The sequence below is a fragment of the Crocodylus siamensis genome, chromosome 1 (assembly GCF_052110815.1).
Source record: "Crocodylus siamensis isolate JL-2025a chromosome 1, ASM5211081v1, whole genome shotgun sequence".
NCBI lineage: Eukaryota > Metazoa > Chordata > Crocodylia > Crocodylidae > Crocodylus > Crocodylus siamensis.
In genome coordinates, this window is record NC_143395.1 from 413,435,471 (window position 1) to 413,457,220 (window position 21,750).

At 47.5% G+C, this 21,750-nt stretch overlaps 1 protein-coding gene across 2 annotated transcripts in view; it reads right to left on the reverse strand.

Annotated features, from left to right (window-relative positions):
- MYO7A (myosin VIIA) overlaps positions 1-6,459 on the reverse strand; it is a 95,621-nt gene extending 89,162 nt beyond the window's left edge. Inside the window, exons 1-2 of one of the 2 annotated variants that reach the window (XM_090030727.1) lie at positions 6,352-6,459; positions 2,633-2,785 (exon numbers count right to left, since the gene is read on the reverse strand). In XM_090030727.1, the coding sequence (XP_089886853.1) occupies positions 2,633-2,785; positions 6,352-6,450 (252 nt within the window). In that variant the 5' untranslated portion in view covers positions 6,451-6,459. The remainder of the gene's footprint in view (positions 1-2,632; positions 2,786-6,351) is intronic. The other variant, XM_090030726.1, reaches the window with a different exon arrangement.
- Between the last annotated feature and the right edge of the window lie 15,291 nt (positions 6,460-21,750).

Here is a 21,750-nt window from a genome sequence, read left to right on the forward strand (position 1 = left end):
ACGAGGGGAGGCTATAAGACCTGAATCTGTTCAGCCTCCACAAGAGAAGGCTGAGAGGGGATCTGGTGGCCATCTATAAACTGGCCAAGGGGGACCAGCAGGCAACAGGAGAGTCCCTGTTGTCCCCAGCACTACTGGGAGTAACAAGGAATAACGGCCATAAGTTGACAGAGAGTAGATTCAGGCTAGCTATCAGGAGGCTCTACTTCACTGTCAGGGTGGCTAGGATATGGAACCAACTTCCAAGGGAAGTGGTGCTCAGTCCTACTCTGGGGGTCTTTAAAAGGAGGCTAGATAGACACCTAGCCAGGGTCGTTTGACCCCAGTATTCTTTTCTGCCATGGCAGGCGGTCAGACTTGATGATCTGCTCAGGTCCCTTCCGACCCAACTAAGCATGAAACTATGAAACCAGTTTATGCAACATCTGTCCCAGACCCCTTGCTGGTTTAAGTTAAACCAGATGCCCCCGGCATGCTCTCTGGGCTGGGCAGGACTCTCTGTGGTCCCTGGCTGGAGCTCCGGCTGAGACTGCAGGTGTCTGCCTTGTTTCCCCCTGCTCCCTCCTCACCCCCTCACGCCCTGCTAAGCAGAGATTCCCCCATCCCCACTGCCTTACACAGAGACCTCTCACCATTAGCTAGCAGACCATATGCTGGCTACAGTTCATGCTGTGACATATGGGACAAAGGCAGAATCAACAGGTAGCTGGTAGTGTCCCCGTGTTGTTTTCTTAATGGGGTGATAAACACTGTGTTATCAATTCCCTGCTGGGCTGGTCAGGAGAGGGGGGAACCCCTCCCTAATCAGAGCATCCTGCTGGCCATGCCCCCCTCAGCTCAGCATTGTACAAGGGAAGGGAGGGCTACTCTAGTGTTCCCTGGCTTCTAGCCTGAGACATTGCAGGCATGTTTTTTTCAGACCAGAGGGGATATCTTTTCAGTCACAAACTGGTTTCGACTAGCCAGGTTAGACTAACCTGCAAAGATTGCATCCATTCAGGCTCAGGCTTTTTGAATGTATGGCCCTAGCCTTAGAGAATAACTAGTTCAGACAGGCATGAGTTTTTGTAGACAACAACCTCCTTTGTCATTTGAAATGGATTCATCTTCACAATGAAGTCATAGGATCTGATGAAGTAGGTTGCTACCTGTCAAAGCTCATGCCTATCTGAACTCCTCCGCACTGCCTTCAGCCTGACATCAGACTAACATGGATAATTACTCCTCGTTGTTAAAACAGGGACTCTGAAAGGCAATTCTGTCTTTTGGAGTTGTATTCTTTCGCAGAGCTGGAGCAGAACAACTCCGTTTGACTCCAGATTATACTTTCCATTAAACACATGCAGCTCCAATTAACATCAGGGAAGAGATGAACAGGTGTCACTTAAGGAAGGGCTGCAGAGGTGTGGAATTTCTCAAACCAGCAGTCCGGCATAAGGCGGCAAGAAGCCAGCTTGACTTTCATGTCCTGGGTGGGGTTTGCAAGCAGGGCCAGACACAGGCGTGGGTGAACCGGTTGGCCACCCGGCTCCCAGGAAGAAAGGGGGCCCAAAAATGGCAACTTTTATTATCATTATCTCTGGCAAAGGGGGGCCCCGATACTAAAAGTTCACCTGGGGCTGCCAGGAGTCTAGGCTTGATGCTGTTTGCAAGGCTAGTTTAGTGGTCCTGTTGGGTAGGGTATTCCCCAAAAGTCACGCCGAAAGAGCTGACAAAAACCCAAGTACACAGAAATTCAGGGTCATTGCTTCATCCCTGCCCCCCAACCCAGGGTTATCTCCTTTGATGGCTTCCCATTTCTAGAGATTGCTGCCTTCTTATCAAGTCGCAATGCACACAACCCGCTAGACCTCATTCAGGTTTTGGTCTCTCACTGTTGTCACCTTAGTGATACCACAGTCTGATATGGTTTTGAGTCTTCGGCTACTTCCCCCTTGCGTAAAACCTACAGCAAGGCTGGCAAAACAAAGGGAGCAAAGGCAAGTGCAGGGAGTTCACTCCTCATCCCCTCAGCCCTGGCACCTTTAACTTCCACGTGGACAGCCAGAACCTCAGGCATCCTCTCACCCAAACGCCAGTACTCGTTGCGATGCAGGTGTTCCCTACTTAGTGGTGCCAGCTTTAGGTGTGAATCCTTGTACGGCTCAGAGAGAGAGGTAAGTGTGCTCCCCATTTAGCCTCACTAAAGGACTCCAGTTTAATTACCACGCAGCAAATAAACTCTTCCTTTAACTCATGTATCCCCCCTACAATGACATCGCATGCCCTGTTTGAATAGCATGTAAAATCTTGCTGGGCACAGGCATACTCAGCGAGTGTGTCTACATGAGACGCTAATGGTGCAGTAGGCTAATTCTACTACACATTAGCACGGCATGAAAAAACCGAGCTAATGTGCAGCAGAATTAGTCTACTGCGCATTAGCGTCACTTAAAAAGCATGTGCCGGTGCTAATGCACAGTAGAGCTGATTACAGTGCACTAAGTTAGTACCTGTGATTTACAGGTACTAAAAGTTAATGAATGTGTAGCTGTGCCCGGTTAGGGGCTTCTGGCTTGGATGAGATCAGGAGAGAAAAGAAATAAGCACTGCTTAGCTGGGGCAAGGTGGCTCTCCTGGGATCGGCACTCACATAGATGAGGTGCTCCCGGTAGCGGATGAGCAGATTCCGCAGGATCCCGGCCTCGTTCAGGTCGCCCAGACGGATCATGTCCTCCACCCCATGGATCGAGGTTGGGTGCATGGGCTTGATGTGGCTGGCATTCTGAGGGGAAATCCAGTGCTCCTGCAAGGAGAAAGGGGAAACAGGCCCGACATGACATCCTGAGGGCAGCACGGTGACAGGAGACAAAAGCACCTTCGTAGATGAGGCACCGACAGGATATGTGCAGCACAGCACTGTTTCTCAGTGCTTGGCAGCCGTTATGGTTTACAGTAGCAGTCGAGGGAGCTGTCTCAGTTTGCTGCAAGACCAGGACACAGCCATCCTGCCAGGCCAGAGTGTGGCCCCCTGGACAGGAGACATCTAGGACAGCCTGAGTGTGTATCGAGGAGAGTACAGACCCCTATTCAGATGGCTGCATGGATTGAAAGCATTTAGAAATACGGGGACTTGGTCCCACGTTGAGTTTACTTTGGTTCCTTACAGGCGCCTGCATTTTGACATCATTTTGACATCATACATGGCTGCATGCATGTTTCTTACAGACGCCTGCATTTTGACATCACTGACGATCTCATAAGACTCACTGCCACGAGGTAGTCATGTAGCTTAGCAGGATCCAAAAACAGAGAACGTGGTATTTATGGCCTTGATTGTCCTTGACGTTTTTAGGTTGCTTCACTCTGCTCTGGTAGCATAAAGGGGTTTTGAAAGGCTGAGTGCATGGGATGCGAGCCTACTTCACGGCTCTTTACGGCCTCTTTACAAAGTTACACAGTTATTCTCCAGCCTCGTTACACCGTTCTGGCAGCATCAGCAAAAGAGACAGGCCTCGTGCCAATAAGAAAGTGCACGGTTATATTGAATAGGATTAAAGCGAGATATTGAGGAAGACTAGAGTTTCAGGTGTCAGGGTACGAATGGAGGGATTGAGACTGGAGGGATGTTGCAGATTCTCTGAAACACTTGAAGAGACAGGATATTATGCTAGAAGGATCGCTATTCTGAATGCCCTTCCTATGACCGGTAAAGCCGAGCGAGATGAGTGTGTTAAAAATCATCTGTCCTCTCCTGGAGCTGCATTTCTGAAAAAATCCTGTTCTTTATCTTTACAGTGGAGACCCATCTCTTGGTCTGTGCATGTTCAGTTGCTGCAACAATGGAGGGTTATCTTACTTGGGACCTGTAAGAGCTGTTGTAATACATCCAAGCCCAAATCTGGATATCTTTCAGTAGCACGCAATGACCTTCCTATTTGGGCAAGGATTCAGCAAACAAAGCCTGGCTGAGATATTGTTTGGGGGAGGGTCTGTGTCTTATCTGGATAGTCTAGTACGCAGTTAAGGTGTTTTGTTCTCTTGTTGCTCTCCTGTTTTACAAGGGACTCTGTTCTCTTATTGTAAGCTCTGTTTTCTTGCTGTAAGCTGCCCCGAGCCTTTGTTGGTAAAGATGGCATATGCATCGAATAAATAAGCAAATAAATAAATACTGGTATATCAAAGAAATCTCGGGACTCGTTTGCTTTTATGATCTCGGGGGCCAGTTCTGGTGGGTTTTGCAGACCACTCCAATCATCCCTGCCTTGGTTCCCTCCCCCCACCCATCTGCAGACTGATATCAAATTAAGCAACTTTATCATCCCTGGGTGACCAGAAAAGGAGGTTCAGAAACTCCTTTTTGGCTGCAGAGAGAAACATAAAGGTGGAATTTAAAACAATTCAACCGGGAGCTCATGTTTTGCTGCTGTGCTGCATCATGTGGCCGTCTAAGCTATTTTGAAAAGGAATGAGAAAATGTTGCAGATCGCTGCTCCTGAAGAGATCTGTGGGAACTTGAGAACAGGACTGATACACAGGATTGATATTAGAAGAGAGGAACAAGTAGCAGGAACAGAGTTCACTAAAAATACCACCTCCTAAGATACTTTTGTGGCTTCTACCACCAGAATAGGTAAGTAAGCTCTCATTCTTCAATATGTTTTTCCTTAAAATACCCTCATGATGAAGGGCAGTACTATTATACCCATTTTACAGATGGGCTAAGGAAGGGTAAATGGACCTGGGCACAGTGGCGTTGAACATTTCCAGACCGAGGAGGTAGGCTCTGGGCTCCAGAGAGAGATTTCACAAACTCAGCACTGATGCCCAAGCTCTCTAGCCCTGAAATGGGGAGAGGGAGTGGGATTCACAGCAGTACACCTGCCAAACATGAAGAATGCCTAGGCTAGATACTAGGAAACGCTGAAAAAGGGAGGGGTGTCTGAACTCCCATCGCTCTCCCAGGGTTTCAGGCCCTACGTCTTTCACTCCCAAAAAGAGTGCCCTAACCACCAGGTTAGGCTGGGCTGAAGGCACTACCATTCCCTTAAACTGTGCGAGAGAGGAATAAGAGTCCTGGATCTGGAAAGAAAGCCCCCAGAGAGGGCCTGATGCTGTATCCCAGAGACAAGAGCACTTTCCTGGGTGCTAGGCCCTGATTCTGGCAGTGTCACAGCTGTGACAAGGCTGTGGTTGTGTAGGAGTGACAGTGGGTGCTACACTTAATACTGTGAGGGTGTACTGGGTGTGCTCAGAGCAGGCCTCTTGGGCCCCCTGGGCAGCTGAAGCGCAGTGTCTAATTTGTGTTATGTGCCTGAAGGTTTTGAAATGTGGGGTGCTGAATACATGACATGCCAGTGGCAATGCGTAGGGGGTGCACACGGGTGCACATGCACCCCTTGAGCATGGCGGTGCACCCCCTACAAAAAGGCACCGTCGAAAAGATCACCTGTGGGCGGTCACCGCTTGCCACCCCTGCTGCCAACACCACTGGGGGCATCTATGGGAGCTCCCCCGCTTGTCGCGATGCTCCCGCCACCTTGGCCCCCCCAGCCTCCAGGGCCCCGCATCGTTCATGTGACATGCGGCATTTTAATTAGAGCAGCTCCCGAAAGCTGCTTGAATTAAAACGTCTCCTTCCGCTCTGGAGCATGTGTATAGGGAACCCTACATTCCTACTAAGTACCCAACTTAGGTACCTAAGGCCTCTTCTGGATCTTGTCCCAGGCCACTAAAATATGTGATGGAGCAGGGGACTGACCTGGGTCTCCTAGGTCCCATCCTAGGCCCAACACTTGGATCACCCTCCTTCTTTAAGCCCCTGCCACACATTAACTAGTTAATCACACAATAAATTTAGACCAGCCACACATGCAAAGTAATTATTGCACCATAAAAGTGTCCATCCAGCTATAAAAAGAGTAAACTGGTTTCTACCCAGCTTTAGTTTGAATGTGTGGCAGGGCCATAATAGTGAACACTAGCAGTAATACAACTCGAAACAGGCAAAAGCTTAAACAAACCTTTTTAACCGGGTGTGAAACAGAAGTGGCATCCACGAACAACTTTGTATGGCTGCATGATCTGGCCACAGCCCTCCTTGCCCCCTCCTCCTTCCCCTTTTGTTTGTTATAACTTACTGCACTTTCTTGTCTTCCATGTATGTGCTTTGGGGCAGGGATGATGTCCTATTACACGGTCCCAGTCCACTGGAGAAAATGGAAATAACCCTATTCACTATAATAGGCTGAGGATCAGGCTTTGCACCTGTCCAACTTGTACTCCAACTCCCAGTCATTCATGGTAATTAGGGGCCGAACATGCAACAGTAACAGAAGCAATTAACACAGTCCGCTGTGTCTTCATACGTACATTGCCTTCATCATCCACCACCTGGATCTGCCCGGAGTCACAAAGTTTGACCACCGCACCAATGGGAACATCGAATTCCCGACCAGTTTTGAGGTCCATCCAGACATAGTCCCCCTAAAACAAACCAAAGGAAAGGGAGGGTGAGGGTAAGCAGAAGAACTCAGCACCTCAGGCTCACATAGGAAGACTAAACCTTCCCAGTTGGGTTCATTTCTGGATATTTAGCTCCAAAACAGGGTGAGTATGAATGGCCTCCACGGCCTTCCAGGCATTATCTTTCTCCTCCTAGGCTGGCAACAAGGATCCTAAAAGTGAGGCTATGAACAGGCTCTGAACATTTATTGTGGTGGAATCAGCTATGCTGCAATGCGTCCCCGTCTGCTCAACTAGCTGGTTCAGACATCGGCTGGGGCCACTGTCCCACTGGGTTGAGTCCTGCCACACCTGGAGCTTTGGGGGCACAATTCTGTGGGACAAGCACCTTGCATGCTTGGCTACAACCTGGAGTGTGCATCTAAATGTCTGGGGAACCATTTGTGGGGTCCCTGCTCCACATTTGCAGATGGGCACCTGGGATCAGGGCCAGGCAGCATGAAACATGTCCCAGGAATCCCCTGCAGAGGAATTCCTGTGCCATGCATCTACAAGCATGGCCTGGGGACCCCATCCCCAAGCCTGCAGACACGTGACTCAAGAATCCCCTACAGGGGAATTGCCAGGGCACACCTAGTGCATCAAAAGTGTACAGACATGCCCTGTGATAAAGCAGCAAAAATTGTTACTAGGAGTTGTGCAGCCCTTTTTAGTCATTTGTGGTGCAACAAGAAGCAAGGACATCTGGACACTTGTGTTTTGTCCCCCATGAAAAGCATTATGGAGGGACAAACACAAACTCTGTTTGTAGCCCAGATCAAACAACAGCACTCAAATACATGCTCCTACCCTCCTCCACAATGGGCAGCCTGACCACTGCTAACCAAAATGAGAACCCCCCCCCCACACACACACACAACACACACACGACATCTAGTTTGCTGCTTTATAAATAGGTGCATTTTCAAAATACATGATACACAAAGAGTGGGAGTGAGGTTGAAAGAAAACCAAGAGGGGTCATAAATTCAGTTTGATTTGAACCCCAAACTTCCAAGGATCAAAGGCATGGCCAAATGGTCACCTCTGCAGGTCATTAAGTCAGTAGGACCATCCAAACTGGTGCACAAGTTAGTGGTATGATGATGGTAAGACCTTTAGAGCAAGAACCAACGTTATCTCAACAAAGTTTTGTGCACTGGGGACAAGAGAAGGCATTGAGCAGAATCGGAGCACACTCCCTGGAGGAATCGCATAAGCAAACTAGGCAGGCATATCTGTAACATTCTCCATTGCAAGTCAATCAGGTATTTCACATTGCTTACCACTCCCCAGTATCTTCTTGAGGGAATGTGTTATACAAATTAGATTTTGAACCAACCGGGGCTATTCCTGAATCATATTGTTCAGCGTGAAGATCTGCACGTGAAACAGCATGCTGACAAATTTACTGTTGCGTTGTGCTCATACGCGGCGGAAGAAAATATGACTTGGTGGGGCTGGTGCAGGATGCAGTGCGGAGCGTGCCGCCTGACCCTCTCCCCTCCCTCCTGCATGGCCGTAATGGGGCTGGCGCACATTGCTGCTGCTGTACACAGCTGAGGAGTGCGTGGCGGGAGCACCAGGCACGGCACCACAGCTGCAGGGCACGGAGGTGGCACAACTGGGCTGTCAGCCCTAGCCTTCCACTGCCTATGGTTGTAGTCACCCTCCCATAGATGTGAGAATGGAAGAAATACGTCTATTGTGACACTGGACAATGAGCACCTTCAGCTGGAGATGCTGGGACCTGCAGATTTATGCTACTAAACTGAACTGCAATTGGTGAGAGCAATTACAGAGGATAATTCATCACACCCACCGCTCGTCATAGCCAGGGTGGACAGCCCAGCTAGTGTACTGCTTGCAGAGAAAGGATATTAATTTGGTGTTTCACCTGTCAGACCTCTGATCTGAGGTCAGCTCGTCCTCTTCAGTGGAACAGTTTATTCAGAGTGGAAGCAATGTAAAGGTAACTGACTGCAGAGAGGGACATCGTGTCTAGAAAGCACAACAGCGTTCAAGTATATAACCCTGAATTCCCTGCCGGGAACAAACTCAGAGTAAAGATTTGTCTGAATATGCCACGGACGGGCAATTATTTCGGGCGGAGGGCCGCTTACTGAGTTTTGGCAAGCCACTGAGGGCCGTATGACAGGCAGCCAGGGGCAGATAAATATTAATTTTCTAAATTTTTTAGGGGCCCCACGGGCCAGATGGGATGGCCTGGTGGGCTGCATCTGGCTCGCGGGCCACATTTTGCCCACCCCCTGGAATATGTGCTGCAGGATACATGTGTAGCTCTTGTACATAGGTTTTAAACTAATCATATGCAAGGTACAACCAACCACATTTACACTGGAAATTAGGAGGCACTTTCTCACTATGACAGTAGTTAAGCATTGGAACAGGCTACCCGGAGAGGTTCTGGAGTATCCATCCTGGGAAGCTTTTAAAAGCAGGTTAGATGCACACTTGGATAAGATGGTTTACATAGGGCTAATCCTGCCTTGAGCAGGAGGTTGGGCCCATTGACCTCCTGAGGTCCCTTCCAGCCCTAAGGGACTGTCCTACGATCCCATGTAGCTCTCGTGGGACAACATCTGATTCTCTCCCTGCTCTGACCCTGTTCTCAGGAGGTGCCGAGTTTGCTCCAGATCCTCTGCCAGCCCTGGAAACTGAGGGCGTTCAATACCTTGTGGGGCTGAGCTTTCCGCAGCTACATCTCTAGTCTCCAAACAAAAAAGCAGTAAAACACTGTCAAGCCCAGATGACTCATGTCTTTACAGGACTGGAGATAACGGGTGATCTCTTGAATGCCATACGGACCTGTACATGTCCTCTGGAATCGAGTAAGAGAGGCACTGTACTTCAGACGGCTCCCAAACCTGTTGTGATGGATCTTCTACCCCTGGCCAGTACCAGCAACATGGGCATCTCTTCTGTTTCCTCCCTGAGGTCTTAGTTTTCCTCTTCGGTGTATTTATATCCTTTGTATTTTAATGTTATTTCATAAATGTCTATCCAGAATGACCAAAGTATCTCTCCGAGCAGGCAGATGGAATAGGTGATCAACCCCATATTTCTACGATAGGTATGTTTTCTATGCTTTTCAGTTCCCCTCAACACACCAAAAGCCTGCAAGCTATTGAGGGTGGGGGATTGTCCACCGGTGGCTCTCTGCAGCTTTAGGGAGGGAAGGTAACATCTTCAAACATGCCACCCAATATAGAAAGAGATCTATATGACTATATATTGTGTGAGATATAGTCACGTAGACCTCTTCAAGCTTCAGCGAAAGTCGCACGACTACAATTTCCTACAACGCTCTGAAATGTTAAGACCCGATTCTCACTTGGCTTCAGTCAACAGGAATGCGCTATCTTCATCATAATACTTGTTCACCATTGTAAAATGCATTAAATTCCTTGGATGAAGGAGACCACAGAAGTCAGTAAGCCAAGTGGGGATTGACAAAACTGTGCTAGTTTCCATCAACTCAAGATCGGACCCTTAGAATCTGTTATAATATAATCAAAATCTCTTCAGAAGTGACAGGAAAAATAGTGGTCTTAAAAGCAAAAGAATCCAAAAGCATGCATCACATTCAAAAGCTTGTCTATCTCAACCATGCAACTGGTCCAATGAACAGGTATCTCCCACAAAATTCCCTCCCTCTCCCCTATTTCTTGGACCATCATGGCCACGTCACTCCAATACTACCATATTAGCTACTTTATTCTTATGCTTGAGAACCTGGTAGAACAGGAATGGAAAAATATGTATGATCAGTGATGTATGGCTTCATTTTACTTTCACTTATATTAATACTTCAGATATCTACTTTGTTCGGAGGACTTGAAAGCATTTACAATGAGTGGTGGACAGTGCAATCCCCACTGTATTGCTGGGCAAAGCAATGCCCCGAGAGGTTAAGTAACTTGATCGTGGTCACCCAGTAGGTCAGGGGAATAGCCAAGTGTAGGACCCAGATCTTATATCCTCTGTCCTTAGTCACTGGAGAACACTCTTGGCAGTTCAAAAGTAGAATAAAAAATGCATTTTATCAAAACAAAAAGTTTCTTCAGGCTACCCTGTTAGAGCCGTGTTCACATAAGTACTGATGTGGCCTAGCTTCATGCGCCCATTATATCACCAGGCCCTTGCGAGAAAAAATGTAGCCAAATATCACAAAGTCAAATGCAGTTTATATGCTCTGCATTATATGATGTGGTATGTCGATCCCCAGAGTCATTCTGGGAGCCAGGAAAGATTTGAAGAGCCAGTCCCACCAAAATTAAATGCTCACAAGCTTAGATGTCAATAAATGTTAATAGCAAATTAAAAATACCAATAAGCTATAAATGACCAAGCGGCACAGGTAAGGCTTCTCAAGCAAATGATTAAAATTTGTAAAATGTGCATTCCTCTCAAGAAATAATAATCGCGTTAACATTTGAGAGAATTCAAAATTAATGTCTTTAAGTCCTAAAGTCTTACAAAACCTCTCCAAGAGGTGGCCAGCCGGTTAGGGAAACAGACTTCTCACCTAGGTTTCAAATTAAGTTTTAACAGAGCCCTTATCTCAGCTCATCTGCAGACGGGCTATTCGGCAAGACCTGCAGTTCAAGGCTGAAGAGCAAAGATTCCTAAGGGGGAACCCAGATTTCTATGTGCTGTTGCCTAGCTCAGTATCAAGCAGCCTGTTAAATAAGGCCAGCATTTTTTAAAATATTCCCAACAGATTCTACTCCAACCAATATTCATATGGCTATTTTTATCCCCTGCTGAAGCTGTATCTTGTCTTAAACCAGATCTAACTGGCATAAAAACCACTAAAAATACATTGAGCAACCTTTAGCTTACTTCTTGTAACCTGTCTTGCTCACGCTGCTAAAACTAGTCTCACCTCCGACATCCCTGCTTTCCCATTTCCTCTGCCTCTTCTTCTCTTACCCAAACTTTGGTCAAGCAAATGCAAGCAAAAGCTATACCATATTGCTATTAAGACTACCTACTGCAGTCCAGAGGTCATGTATTATGACAGCAAAAATAAAATAAGTGGTTTGACTGGCTAACAGACAGAACAGTCATTTCCTAGAATCACCCTCTACATATCAGTTCGATCTAGATTTATCTATACCCACCAAACTGGCAGTCCCCGACTAACCCAGCAGGACCAAAAAGGACTGTGCGGCTCAATTGCATCAATCACTACAAATATGCATTGACCTCTTTCCTTTTCCTTTTACTGGGCGTAAGTCAAGCTCACTAAAGTCAATGGTAGTCTCTCCATCAACTTCAATAGGTTTTGTCTCAGGTCCCACAGGAATGAGCAAAGCAAAGGGTATTTCACAGTGATTTCTAGTTCGCCCATTAATCAGTTCCATCCGACTGGTCAGTAATCCTCATGTAATGCGCTGTGCTGTGGCTCATCCTGATGACATTTTAGGATAGACAGCATCGCACCCAAAAACCCAAGACATCTTTTAATCACTAGGCACTTTCTAAAAACATGTGGGCTCTTCCTGCCTCAAGGAGTTCACAAGCTAAGGACAGGCAGGCAGAGATATAGGAAGGGGGAACAATAGGTAATTTATATACAAGTCAACTCAACTCACTGCACCCAGTAAAGAAGTGGATCTGTAAGAGGAAGTTAAATGTGGACAGACAAGGGACTCTGCAAAAATGCTCAGGGAGGTTGTATTGTGCAGAGGGGGCCACGACAAAGAAGCAATGATGTGAGCGTGTGAGAAAGCTTCACAGGTACTATAAGGACTAAGCCATAACACGCTCTAGAGTCCAAGGAGTTTGCAAGTCACCAGCAGTGCTTAGAACCGGTGAGCCCTTTCTTACCGATAGGAGAGTCGAGGGTTTCAGCGCTTGGTTCACATTTCGGAGCAGAGCCCACTTGCCCTGGTCTTTCTCTGGGCTGTCCATCTCCTCGGGGCAGGGCTGCATGATGCTGGTGGCTTCGGTCCCTTTAGCATTCCCAAAAGGCTGCTGCAAAATGCGGCCCTTTCCCCCGGCTCCTACCTATACAGTCCACGTGCTGGGAAGCGACCCCAGGCTCTTGAGGGGTGTCAGCTGTCTGGCTTTCTCCCTCCTGTTACAGGACAGCGACTGTAACTATGCCCTCCTGCTGCAGGACACTCTCTTTCCCGGTTCACAGTAAGGTCCTCAACAAAGATCCTCGCCTAAGAGAAGAGCTGCCAGATATCGGTTTAAGTAAAGCTTTACCCCTGGCTCACCAGTTGCTTGCGAGTGGTCTCTCCTATATTACTTTGCCTTGCAGGATCCTGTATCCCAAATGGAGTACATTCCCCTTCTTCACTTAATGCCCTCCTGGCCTTTCCAGCAACGGGTGATCCTTAGTAGGAGAAACAGAAGTAGCTGCAATCAACAATTCTGCCTTTAGGCTGTCCGGAAAAGCAAGTGTAGAAAGAAAGTCAAGTCTCTTCATTTCACCAAGACTTCTTTCCTTTTCCTTCCTTTCTCAGTCCAGTAACGGGTTGGCAGCTTGCGGGCTTCCAGGCTTCAGGTACAGAATACGCTTGGGTACTTATTAATCCACAAATGCAGTCAGTCAGTCCCCATATAACACATGGCATTTAATTAACCTAATACCTTCACAAGCCAAATTAACCAAAGCACAGGGGGAACTCAAAACCAGAGGCCATCTGCATTTCTTTCTAACTGATCGCCTCTGGCAGCTCCATAGCAACTGAATTTTAAATAATTGAGTGGAAGGTGTTCGGAGGTGCATTGCTTGTGCAGCGCTATGATATAAGTGAGGCTAGGCCACGGACTGAAATCACCTGAAAGTGCAAATTGTAGCAGTCAATCCCTTGCAGTTCGTTGTCCAGGAGGAGAATTCTCATAAGGACTTCTCATATGAGTAGATGTTGAAGGTTGGGGCCTGATAACTTCTTTCCTCTGAGGCCCCAAAACATTGCATGCATGCAAATTATGACAGGGGAATCCTACAGTCCCTGTGTATCACACTGCACTAGGATTGTTGGCTGTAGCCGTGTTGAGCTAAGGACATAAGCAGGCAAGGTTGTCTGGGTAGATGTGATATCTTTTATTAGACCAACTAAATAGTTGGAAAAATTATTCTTTGCAAGCTTTTGGGCACAAATGCACTTCTTCAGGCATAGGGAGACTCTGCCAGTGTTATGTGTCCTTCAAGGTAGAAGAGAACTGTGCTAGCACACCCTTCCCCAGAAGGCCTGTCCCAGCTGGCTGCCAAGAGGGTCTAGATGTTCACTAGGATTCCCCACATTTGGGAAAGTTTTGGTTGCCTATACAGGGAATTTCTAAACACTTTGCAATGCTGAAGTCTTCAGTGGGTCATACATTTTGGCCGCTCATCCCCTACAGACAATGAACATCCATCAAGCAATCAACAAGCAGGCAAGCCCAGGAGCCCCAAACCTAAGCCCTTACTCATTTATTAGTTAACACTTCACGATTCCCCAGGCTTCACATTCAACCTGTGGGACAGAGGAAATTGCTTTGGTGGGAGCCTTTACAGAAGGCCTATGTTTTGAAGAGGACTTCACACGTCTCCCCGAGCGCTTTCAGTGACCAGAGGCAACCAGCATCCACTGGTGTCTAACCCAGGTTTGGGTTCTTCTGCCCGTAGGTTACTGGCAATAATGTCTGCAATAAAATCCCCGGATACAGGGATCTGACAAAATAATACTTCACCCTGATGTCACAGAATGCATGTGAAGAAATGTATCAGCACAGGTTAGGTTCACTCATAAATTAACCTTTGTGCAAAGTCCTGCATACTGGAGCTGCCAGAGCGCAGTGCACGGGCACAGGGAGCTTACACGCTGCAGCCATCCTCATGCGCTCGGCCAGAGGTAGTCTGAAATAAAATCTAAGTCTTGAACCCAGCTCCTTTGGTCTAATTGCTAGGGTGCTCTGTCCCTGCTGTGGGATGAATGAGTAATAAGCACGTTACTTCTTGCCACATCTTTCGCTACCACCTCCTTTCCTGGCTCACTGCAGTGTATAATAATGCACTTAGCTGGTGATAAGTGTGGGGGCCTTTCTTCTCTTGAAGCATCTCACCTAAATGCAATTTCTTCTGATAACAGCACAATCCTTCTAATGCAGGAGACAGCAACCACAAGCCACATCTGGCCTGTGGAACCACTGGATCTGGCTTGTGGACGCGGGGTTTTGGTGGCATTCAGTGGAGGGGCGCAGGTACTTTTGGCTGCAGGTGCTTTCCTCTTGTTGTCATTGGGAGGAGCAGCAGTGGTGGCTGGACCTTAGTGCCCAGCTTACCCATCCACCACCCTGTGACCTAGGCCCACTGCTGGAAAAGATTGCCTACCCCTATTTGAATGTGTAATGCCAGTGAAGAAGAGGCACGTGTGCATCACTTATTTTCCTTTCTCTGAACGTTGAGTGGGTAGAGACTCCTGGGACACTAGGGCACAGGTCTCAATCAGCCAGAGGCACCTGAATCTAAGAGATACGACCCTCTCTTTTCCTGACAGAGGCCAGCACATTGCTTCTGTAGCACACGCAGTCCCTGTCCCTTCCAGTCCATTCTGCAATCTGACCCCGTCTCCTGCACGGAGGTGGAGAGCCATACCACTAAATCACCTCGCGGATCTACGTTGCTTTTTTTTTTAAAAAAAGCACTGTGTGGAGTGGGGGAATAAGGACATAGGCCAAGGGGACTAAGGGAACGTGGACAACAGAGGAAAACAAGCCTGCAGCTGGCTGTCAGCCAGTCAGCATGGCCTCCCGTTTTATATTACGGCTCCCTGTAGTAACACTAGACTCTCCTACACAAAGATCGGCGTGTGAGCACCCAGGCCACTGGACACTGAGGATCTGATTATGTGTTATCTCTATTACAACAGCACCTACAGAGGCCCACGGGCTGCATGGAGAATTGACCTCGGGGAGGACCACGGTCCTTGTGACTGCAGCGTCACATGGGTGCGCCTGAGCCAGCTTGAAATGAGCTGGCCCTTACCCTGGTAGCAGCAGAGCTACAGTACCTGTGCTCAGCACGAGCTGCAAACCCACCTGAGAAGCTGGATAAATCTCCAGGCAATTAGCTCATGCTGAGCTCTGTGCGACTGCCGTTAAGAGTGTTACTGGTGCCTGAGCTCACTGGTTTAAATTGGCCCAGATCCTATTCCACCTCTAAGGTGCCCAAGTCACACTGACACAGCTCTTAGTCATCTAAGGTCGCCAAGCACAATCCTATTCTAGCCTTACACTCATTACGGCCTGACAAGATCCCTAGGTGACTAGACTTGGCCTACTCAGCATGCTGTAGCAACCCCAAATGGCCATCGAAATATTCAACTCACACCTAAGGTGTGGTGTGATCGAGTTTTGCCTGCAAAGGGTAAACACTGCTTGAGTTCCTGGTTCCAAAGACAGATCAAACCCCGGATGGTTTGGAGCTGAGGCCAGGCAGGCAGCTCTATGCAGGCAGAGGCGGCCCACCTGCTCACCTTTGGCTTCGTAACTTAGTGCTTAGGGCACCTGCCTAGGAAATGAGAGACCTGGTCAGCTGCTTAAGACATATGGACATACGCAGTTCTGTGCAGAAAGGGAAGTCCGTACGTCTTAAGCAGCTCTGTACGCTCCAAAACCAGAAACGCTACATATCCCTCAGCATAGGCCTGTCCCTCAGCTAATCACCTCTGCTGCACAAATCTAGCACACCATAATGTCACTTGGAGAGCAAATTGCAATTTAGACCCGTTTTTCCCCACCACAGGACATTTCCTCAATGCAGAATTTTTTTAACTAAGTACCACTGGAGTGACACTTAGAAGGTGTGACGCTAAGAATTTGCCATGAGGTCCAAATTGTGCCTGCCGGGTCAGATTCTCCTCTCATTGACACTGATGCATCTCCACTGACCTCTGATTTACACCATCAGAAACCAGAGGAGAACTAGGGCTGCTTGTTCCTATTCTATGCATCCATCTCGAGCTGTACAGCTGCCATTAGCACCAATGAGAACTGTGGGGCAAAACCATGTATTTCTATTTAAGAATCCATCCCTGAAACAGGAAGCCTTCACCTGACAACACTGCAAGCCCAACAGAAAGCTGACATCACTGGTATTCTCCTTCTCCCATTTCATGGACAAGAGAGAATCTCTTTCTAATTTCTGGTGGCATCACGGACACCACCTGTGAGCCCAGGTAATGTGCTACAGGTGAAGACCGTCAGCAACAAAGGGATGGCTGCAAACGGATCGTTAAATAATTCAATAATCAATGCAGCATTAGCTCATCCTGTAACACTGATACTTTGGCAGCAGCTGAAAAAGGAGAAAAAAAAGAAGTCCTGGATGATCTTCTAGGCCTGATTTTATTTTCCCTCCTTGAGGATAAGGTGAGGTTCCTGCTGCAGAGAATAAAGGATGGCAGGAGAGTTGGGATAGCGCAGTTCAGCCTATTTCATTCCCAGTCAGCCCTAAACTTCGTTCCTAGTCTATTGAGAAGAGCTTCCTATTGATTGCTCTGCATTTCTTGACTCAGCCACTGTCTTTACATGGTAGGTGTAGAGATGGGAGTTGCCACAGAACCACGTATCAGTCCATAATGCCTTTTAGACAGAGGGTTGAATTAGTGTTTAGGACTCCTGCACAGAGCTTTTGACTTTACAAGTAAGTTAGTTCCCAGGTGACAATTCAATTAGTCTAACTAAGTTATTACTTTGCCTCACAGAACATACTTCTCTTCTACCCCTGGACCATCACAGCTACATCACTGCCACTGCTATCTCCAGCCCAGGCAGCTGACTTGTCAAGGTCTGGTTGCTAAAGTCAATACATAAGGCACAGAGCTTGTGAGTGAAGAGTGATTATCCTGACTGATAAAGTGCTAGAGGAAAGTGTGACAAGTTAGCCGTGGTTTAGGATAGCATTCTGAATGACAATGGGAAACCGGGACAAAGAACGCCACAATGGAGATGCGCATTTACAACAAGAGGAAGGCATCCACATCAGAAACCCCTGGAAGGTATGGTACAGCTCAGAGGAGTAACGGGGAGGAATCAACAAGACATGTCTCTGACAGTCTGAGTGGCCTGAGCAGGCAAAGCATAAAATGCTATCTGGGGGGCGCTTGTGCATGTGATGCCATTAACGTGTACACATTAAAAATGTCACTTTGTGTAGCTTAGTGGCGTCGCAATATACACGTGCAAGACTTTGGGGGGGGGGTTAAATGGCATTGTATCATTGCAAACTAAACTACATCCAGATGTAGTTCAGGTTGCAAATTGCAACAATGCAGCCGTCAGCTCATCCCCCAGCGGGTAGGCTACAGAGAAAAAAAGGATCTAGCCCCTTGCCATTTCTACCTTCAACAGGCAGCTGGTGAAGGCAGGAGTGGCAAAGAGCCCAAGCCTTTTTTTTTTTTTGTGTGGAGCCTGCCCACCTCTCCCACGGCCAGGGGGCAAGCTGCTGGCGGGCTGACGAACCCCTGAGCTGCAAGAGGCCCTGGTCCTTCTCTCTGTGGTGGTGCACCCCTGGGGCCGCCCAAGCAGGCTGCTGCCCCAGCTCGGGGTCAGAGAAGAGTTGGATCAGGCCAGATGCTACCTCTGAACTGGGACTAGCAGCCCACCCAGGCAGCCTTGGGGGCACTGCTGCTGCGCAGGGAAGGACTGAGGGCCCCTGCAGCTATGGGGCTGCTTGGCTCTTGGCAGCTCATTCTCCAGCTGTGGGAGAGGTGGACAGGCTCTGCTGAAAAAAAGAATCAGGCCCGTCACTGCTTCTGCCTTCAGCAGGCTCCTGCAGCCGGCAGGATAGCTAGGGCCACCCAGAAATGAGCCGGCTCACCCCTGGGGCAGTGCGGGAAGGCAGCTGGGTTTGCTGGTGGTTGGATGGTGCACAGGGTGCTGGACTGGCCAGGTGCTGCCACCGCTCGGAGATGCCTGATCCAAAACTTCCCCAAGCCTGCCCAGGCTTCTAGCCCTCCATGCATAATCCCCATCACCTTTTCTCACTGCCAGCAAAACCAGCTGCCTTCCTGCACTGCCTAGGAGCAAGGCAGCCCATTCCCAGGCATCCTGCCAGCTGCAGGACTCTGCTTTCAAGCAGAAGTGGCGAGGGACCCAATCCTTGCTGTTGTGGAGCCTCTCCCCCTCTCCCTCCACCGTGGAGGAAAGAACCAGGGCCCCGTGCAGCTCAAGGGCTGCTCAGCCTACTGGCAGCTTGCCCCCTGGCGCGGGCAGGCTCCGGCTCCGGCTCCGGCTCCAACAATGACAACAAAAACCAAATTGTTCCCCTTGCTATAACGTGACAGAAAAATTTATGGAGAAACGTTTTAGTTCTCAGGGTTTTATCTATGCCCCACCATTTCCATTTAGGGGGCATAAAATAAAACCTTGGGCATTAAACCCCTGTCATGTGTACAAGCGCCCTGGAACTGTAAGACTTATTTTACAACAGCCAAGCCAAGAAATACCTACCTAGTTTAATACTTATCAAAGCTAGACCTAGAGGCATTGTGTTATAGTTTTGCTGAAGGGTAGGTAATCACATCTACTCACAGGAGCTGTTGTATGTGATCAGCACCTTCCACTCAGGCTAAATAGGGAGCAAATAGATGCCCCTTTGGTTTGTGATAGCTGAAACAATGGGAAGGACTAGATTAGCAGAGGCTGGCCCATGTAGTCCAAGGGCTTCCTATATATCTGATTACAAGCACAGGGGTATGGGATTGACCTGATTACAACTACATCTCTCAGGGAGAAGCAGCTGCAACAGCAGGGAAAGTTGCAGAGAAATTAAGGTAGCCAGAAAGGCATTGGGAGCCTAACCCTGAGCAAAATTGAGAGTAAAAAGCAGGATGAAGCAATATCTTGGAACTGTGAGCAAAGACACTGTCTCATGCTATTTCATTCCTGCTGGGGTCAGGGAGCTAGCTGGGCCTTGGGAGGCATTCTTTGTAAGAAGTACAGTTGCCTCAAAGAAATACTTGACTCTATCAATATCTCCTCCTGGAAGAAGCCAGTCCACAAGACCCTGAATTTAGCTGGTAGTTCAGGTCAAAAGGGGAAAACAAAAGGTTTTAATCTGATTTTTTTTCCTCTCTCTCTCTCTGCCGAATGTTTGAGTTTCAGACTGTTCTGAGATAATACATTTTTCCCCCAACTTTATCTACTGAGACGCAGCCTAAGAAAAAAATATATCAGTCTTGTAGCATTTGGCTGGGATAACTCCTGAATGGCGAACACTTTTAATGAAAAAAAAAAAATTCTCTGTTGTTTTGAATACTGTCACCAAATCCTTCAAAATGGGGGAGAATGAACAGAGATAGAAAGTTTCCATTGAAAATTTCATTTGAATCTGTAAGCACCAACATTTTGACCTGCTTCTTTTCTATCCTATAGGGCAGCAATTCTTAACCTGGGATACCAGGTGTGAGGTGCAATGCAATGTTAGCATTGTTAGGTGGGCAAATACCTACACGATTCACAAGATAAACTTGGAGATTTCAAACAGGAATCCAGTGTCAAAAACCCTGTTGTGGATCAAAAACCATAGCTATATGTGTTCCGATTCCATCTTCGTCATACTAATAACTGACTCCTTCCAGTTACACTTATGGCTGACATCTGTTATATGTCTAGTTCAATCTCTCTGGGCCTTAATGCATGTTGCATTTGCTCTGCTGTGATTTACACTTGTTTTGGACACACAAGAAGATGACACTTAGGAAGAATGTTCTCACTAGGAGGGTAGTAAAATATTGCAACAGGTTACCCAGGTTACCTGCATTTGCAGGTATCGAAATTAGGCATGATTAGCTTGAAATTGCCATTTTTAAAGTGCATTAAGGGCACGCATGTGTAGACACATGCCTTAATGCCCCTTAAATTTAGGCTAATGCACCATAAAGCATCTTGTGTAGATGCACCTATTGTGTGGGCTGCACCCACACAACTTACTTCCTGTGTATCCATTTAACGGGATGTCACATGGCCTGCAGCAGTGTGCTGATTGGCCCGCAGGTCATGAATTGAGAACCACTGTGCTAGAGTAAGCTGTGGACACACACAATCCCTTTGCTGGCATAATTTACCCTGAGGTAATTTTATCCCTGTTTCTGTATACATTGGAATGAGCAAAATTTTGTTCAAATAAATCATTTTTTTTCCTTGGAAAATAAGCTGAATGAAGTCACCTTGGCCACATTTGCTTGCAGAAGTAAAATAGGATTTCCCAACCAGCTTTAATCAAAGACTATTCCACTTTCTTTACAACTGCCCTGTAAATCATTCTAGACATTTACTTTGAGATTTAGGATCCACAAAAATCCATTATCTTTTCCGAACCCCAGTTGCCATCATTAGTTTAAAGTCTGATCCACACCTAGTTTTTGTGCCGTAAGTATGTTACTTATAAGTATGACTTTTTAAAAAATCTGTGAGGCAAGGATTTCTTAGGGTGATCTCTTTTATTAGGACAGAGTTAGACAAGCTTGTGAATGCAAGACATTCTTCCTCAGGTCCTCCTTTTTTTACATGCACAATTATGCCAGTACACACTGTAGTGCGGTCACAGTCATACAGCTACAGCATCTCTTTTCCTAACTGGGAACAAGGTAAGCCAGTGTAAGCACATTTAACCCCGTATCACTACCTTCATGCTAAAGGTTTGTGTCATTTCATCTACAGCAGTAGTTTGCCATTGCTTTAATTCCAGTGGTATAATGGCAGTAGAACAACTTGCATGTGCTGACACAGCAGAAAGGTGAAGTTACTCTTTATACTCGGGCCACACTAAATCTGTGGCCTGATTTGCATATTGATACCCTTTCTTGCCTCACTTGCCACTAGAAGGTGGACAAGCAGGGACATGGCTAGAAACCAGGACCCCTAGGTTCTATCTTAGCTTTGGGGAGGGGGCTGGAAGTGGTGCATCCTGGGATCCTGGAGGACTGCAGACTAAAGTTACCCTAATAGGAGCTGTGTAGCACTGCCCAGAATTAACACTCGCCTAAAGTGGCGTAACTTTGGGATGCCCAGAAGGAACTTAGCAGGAGTTAACAAGCTTTAACTTGAAAACACTCACGTTTTAAGTGCCATTAGTATGCTCCAAGTGTAACACGGTACTTTATCCTGACATTGCAGAGTGGCTCTGTTCCTTCCGACGGAAATATGAGAGTGAGGGAGACCTGAGTGCCACCCCTTGGTAACATTACTGCTATATGAATGCCAAGTAAAATAAAGCCAGCACTGCCCTTTCCATCACGCTCT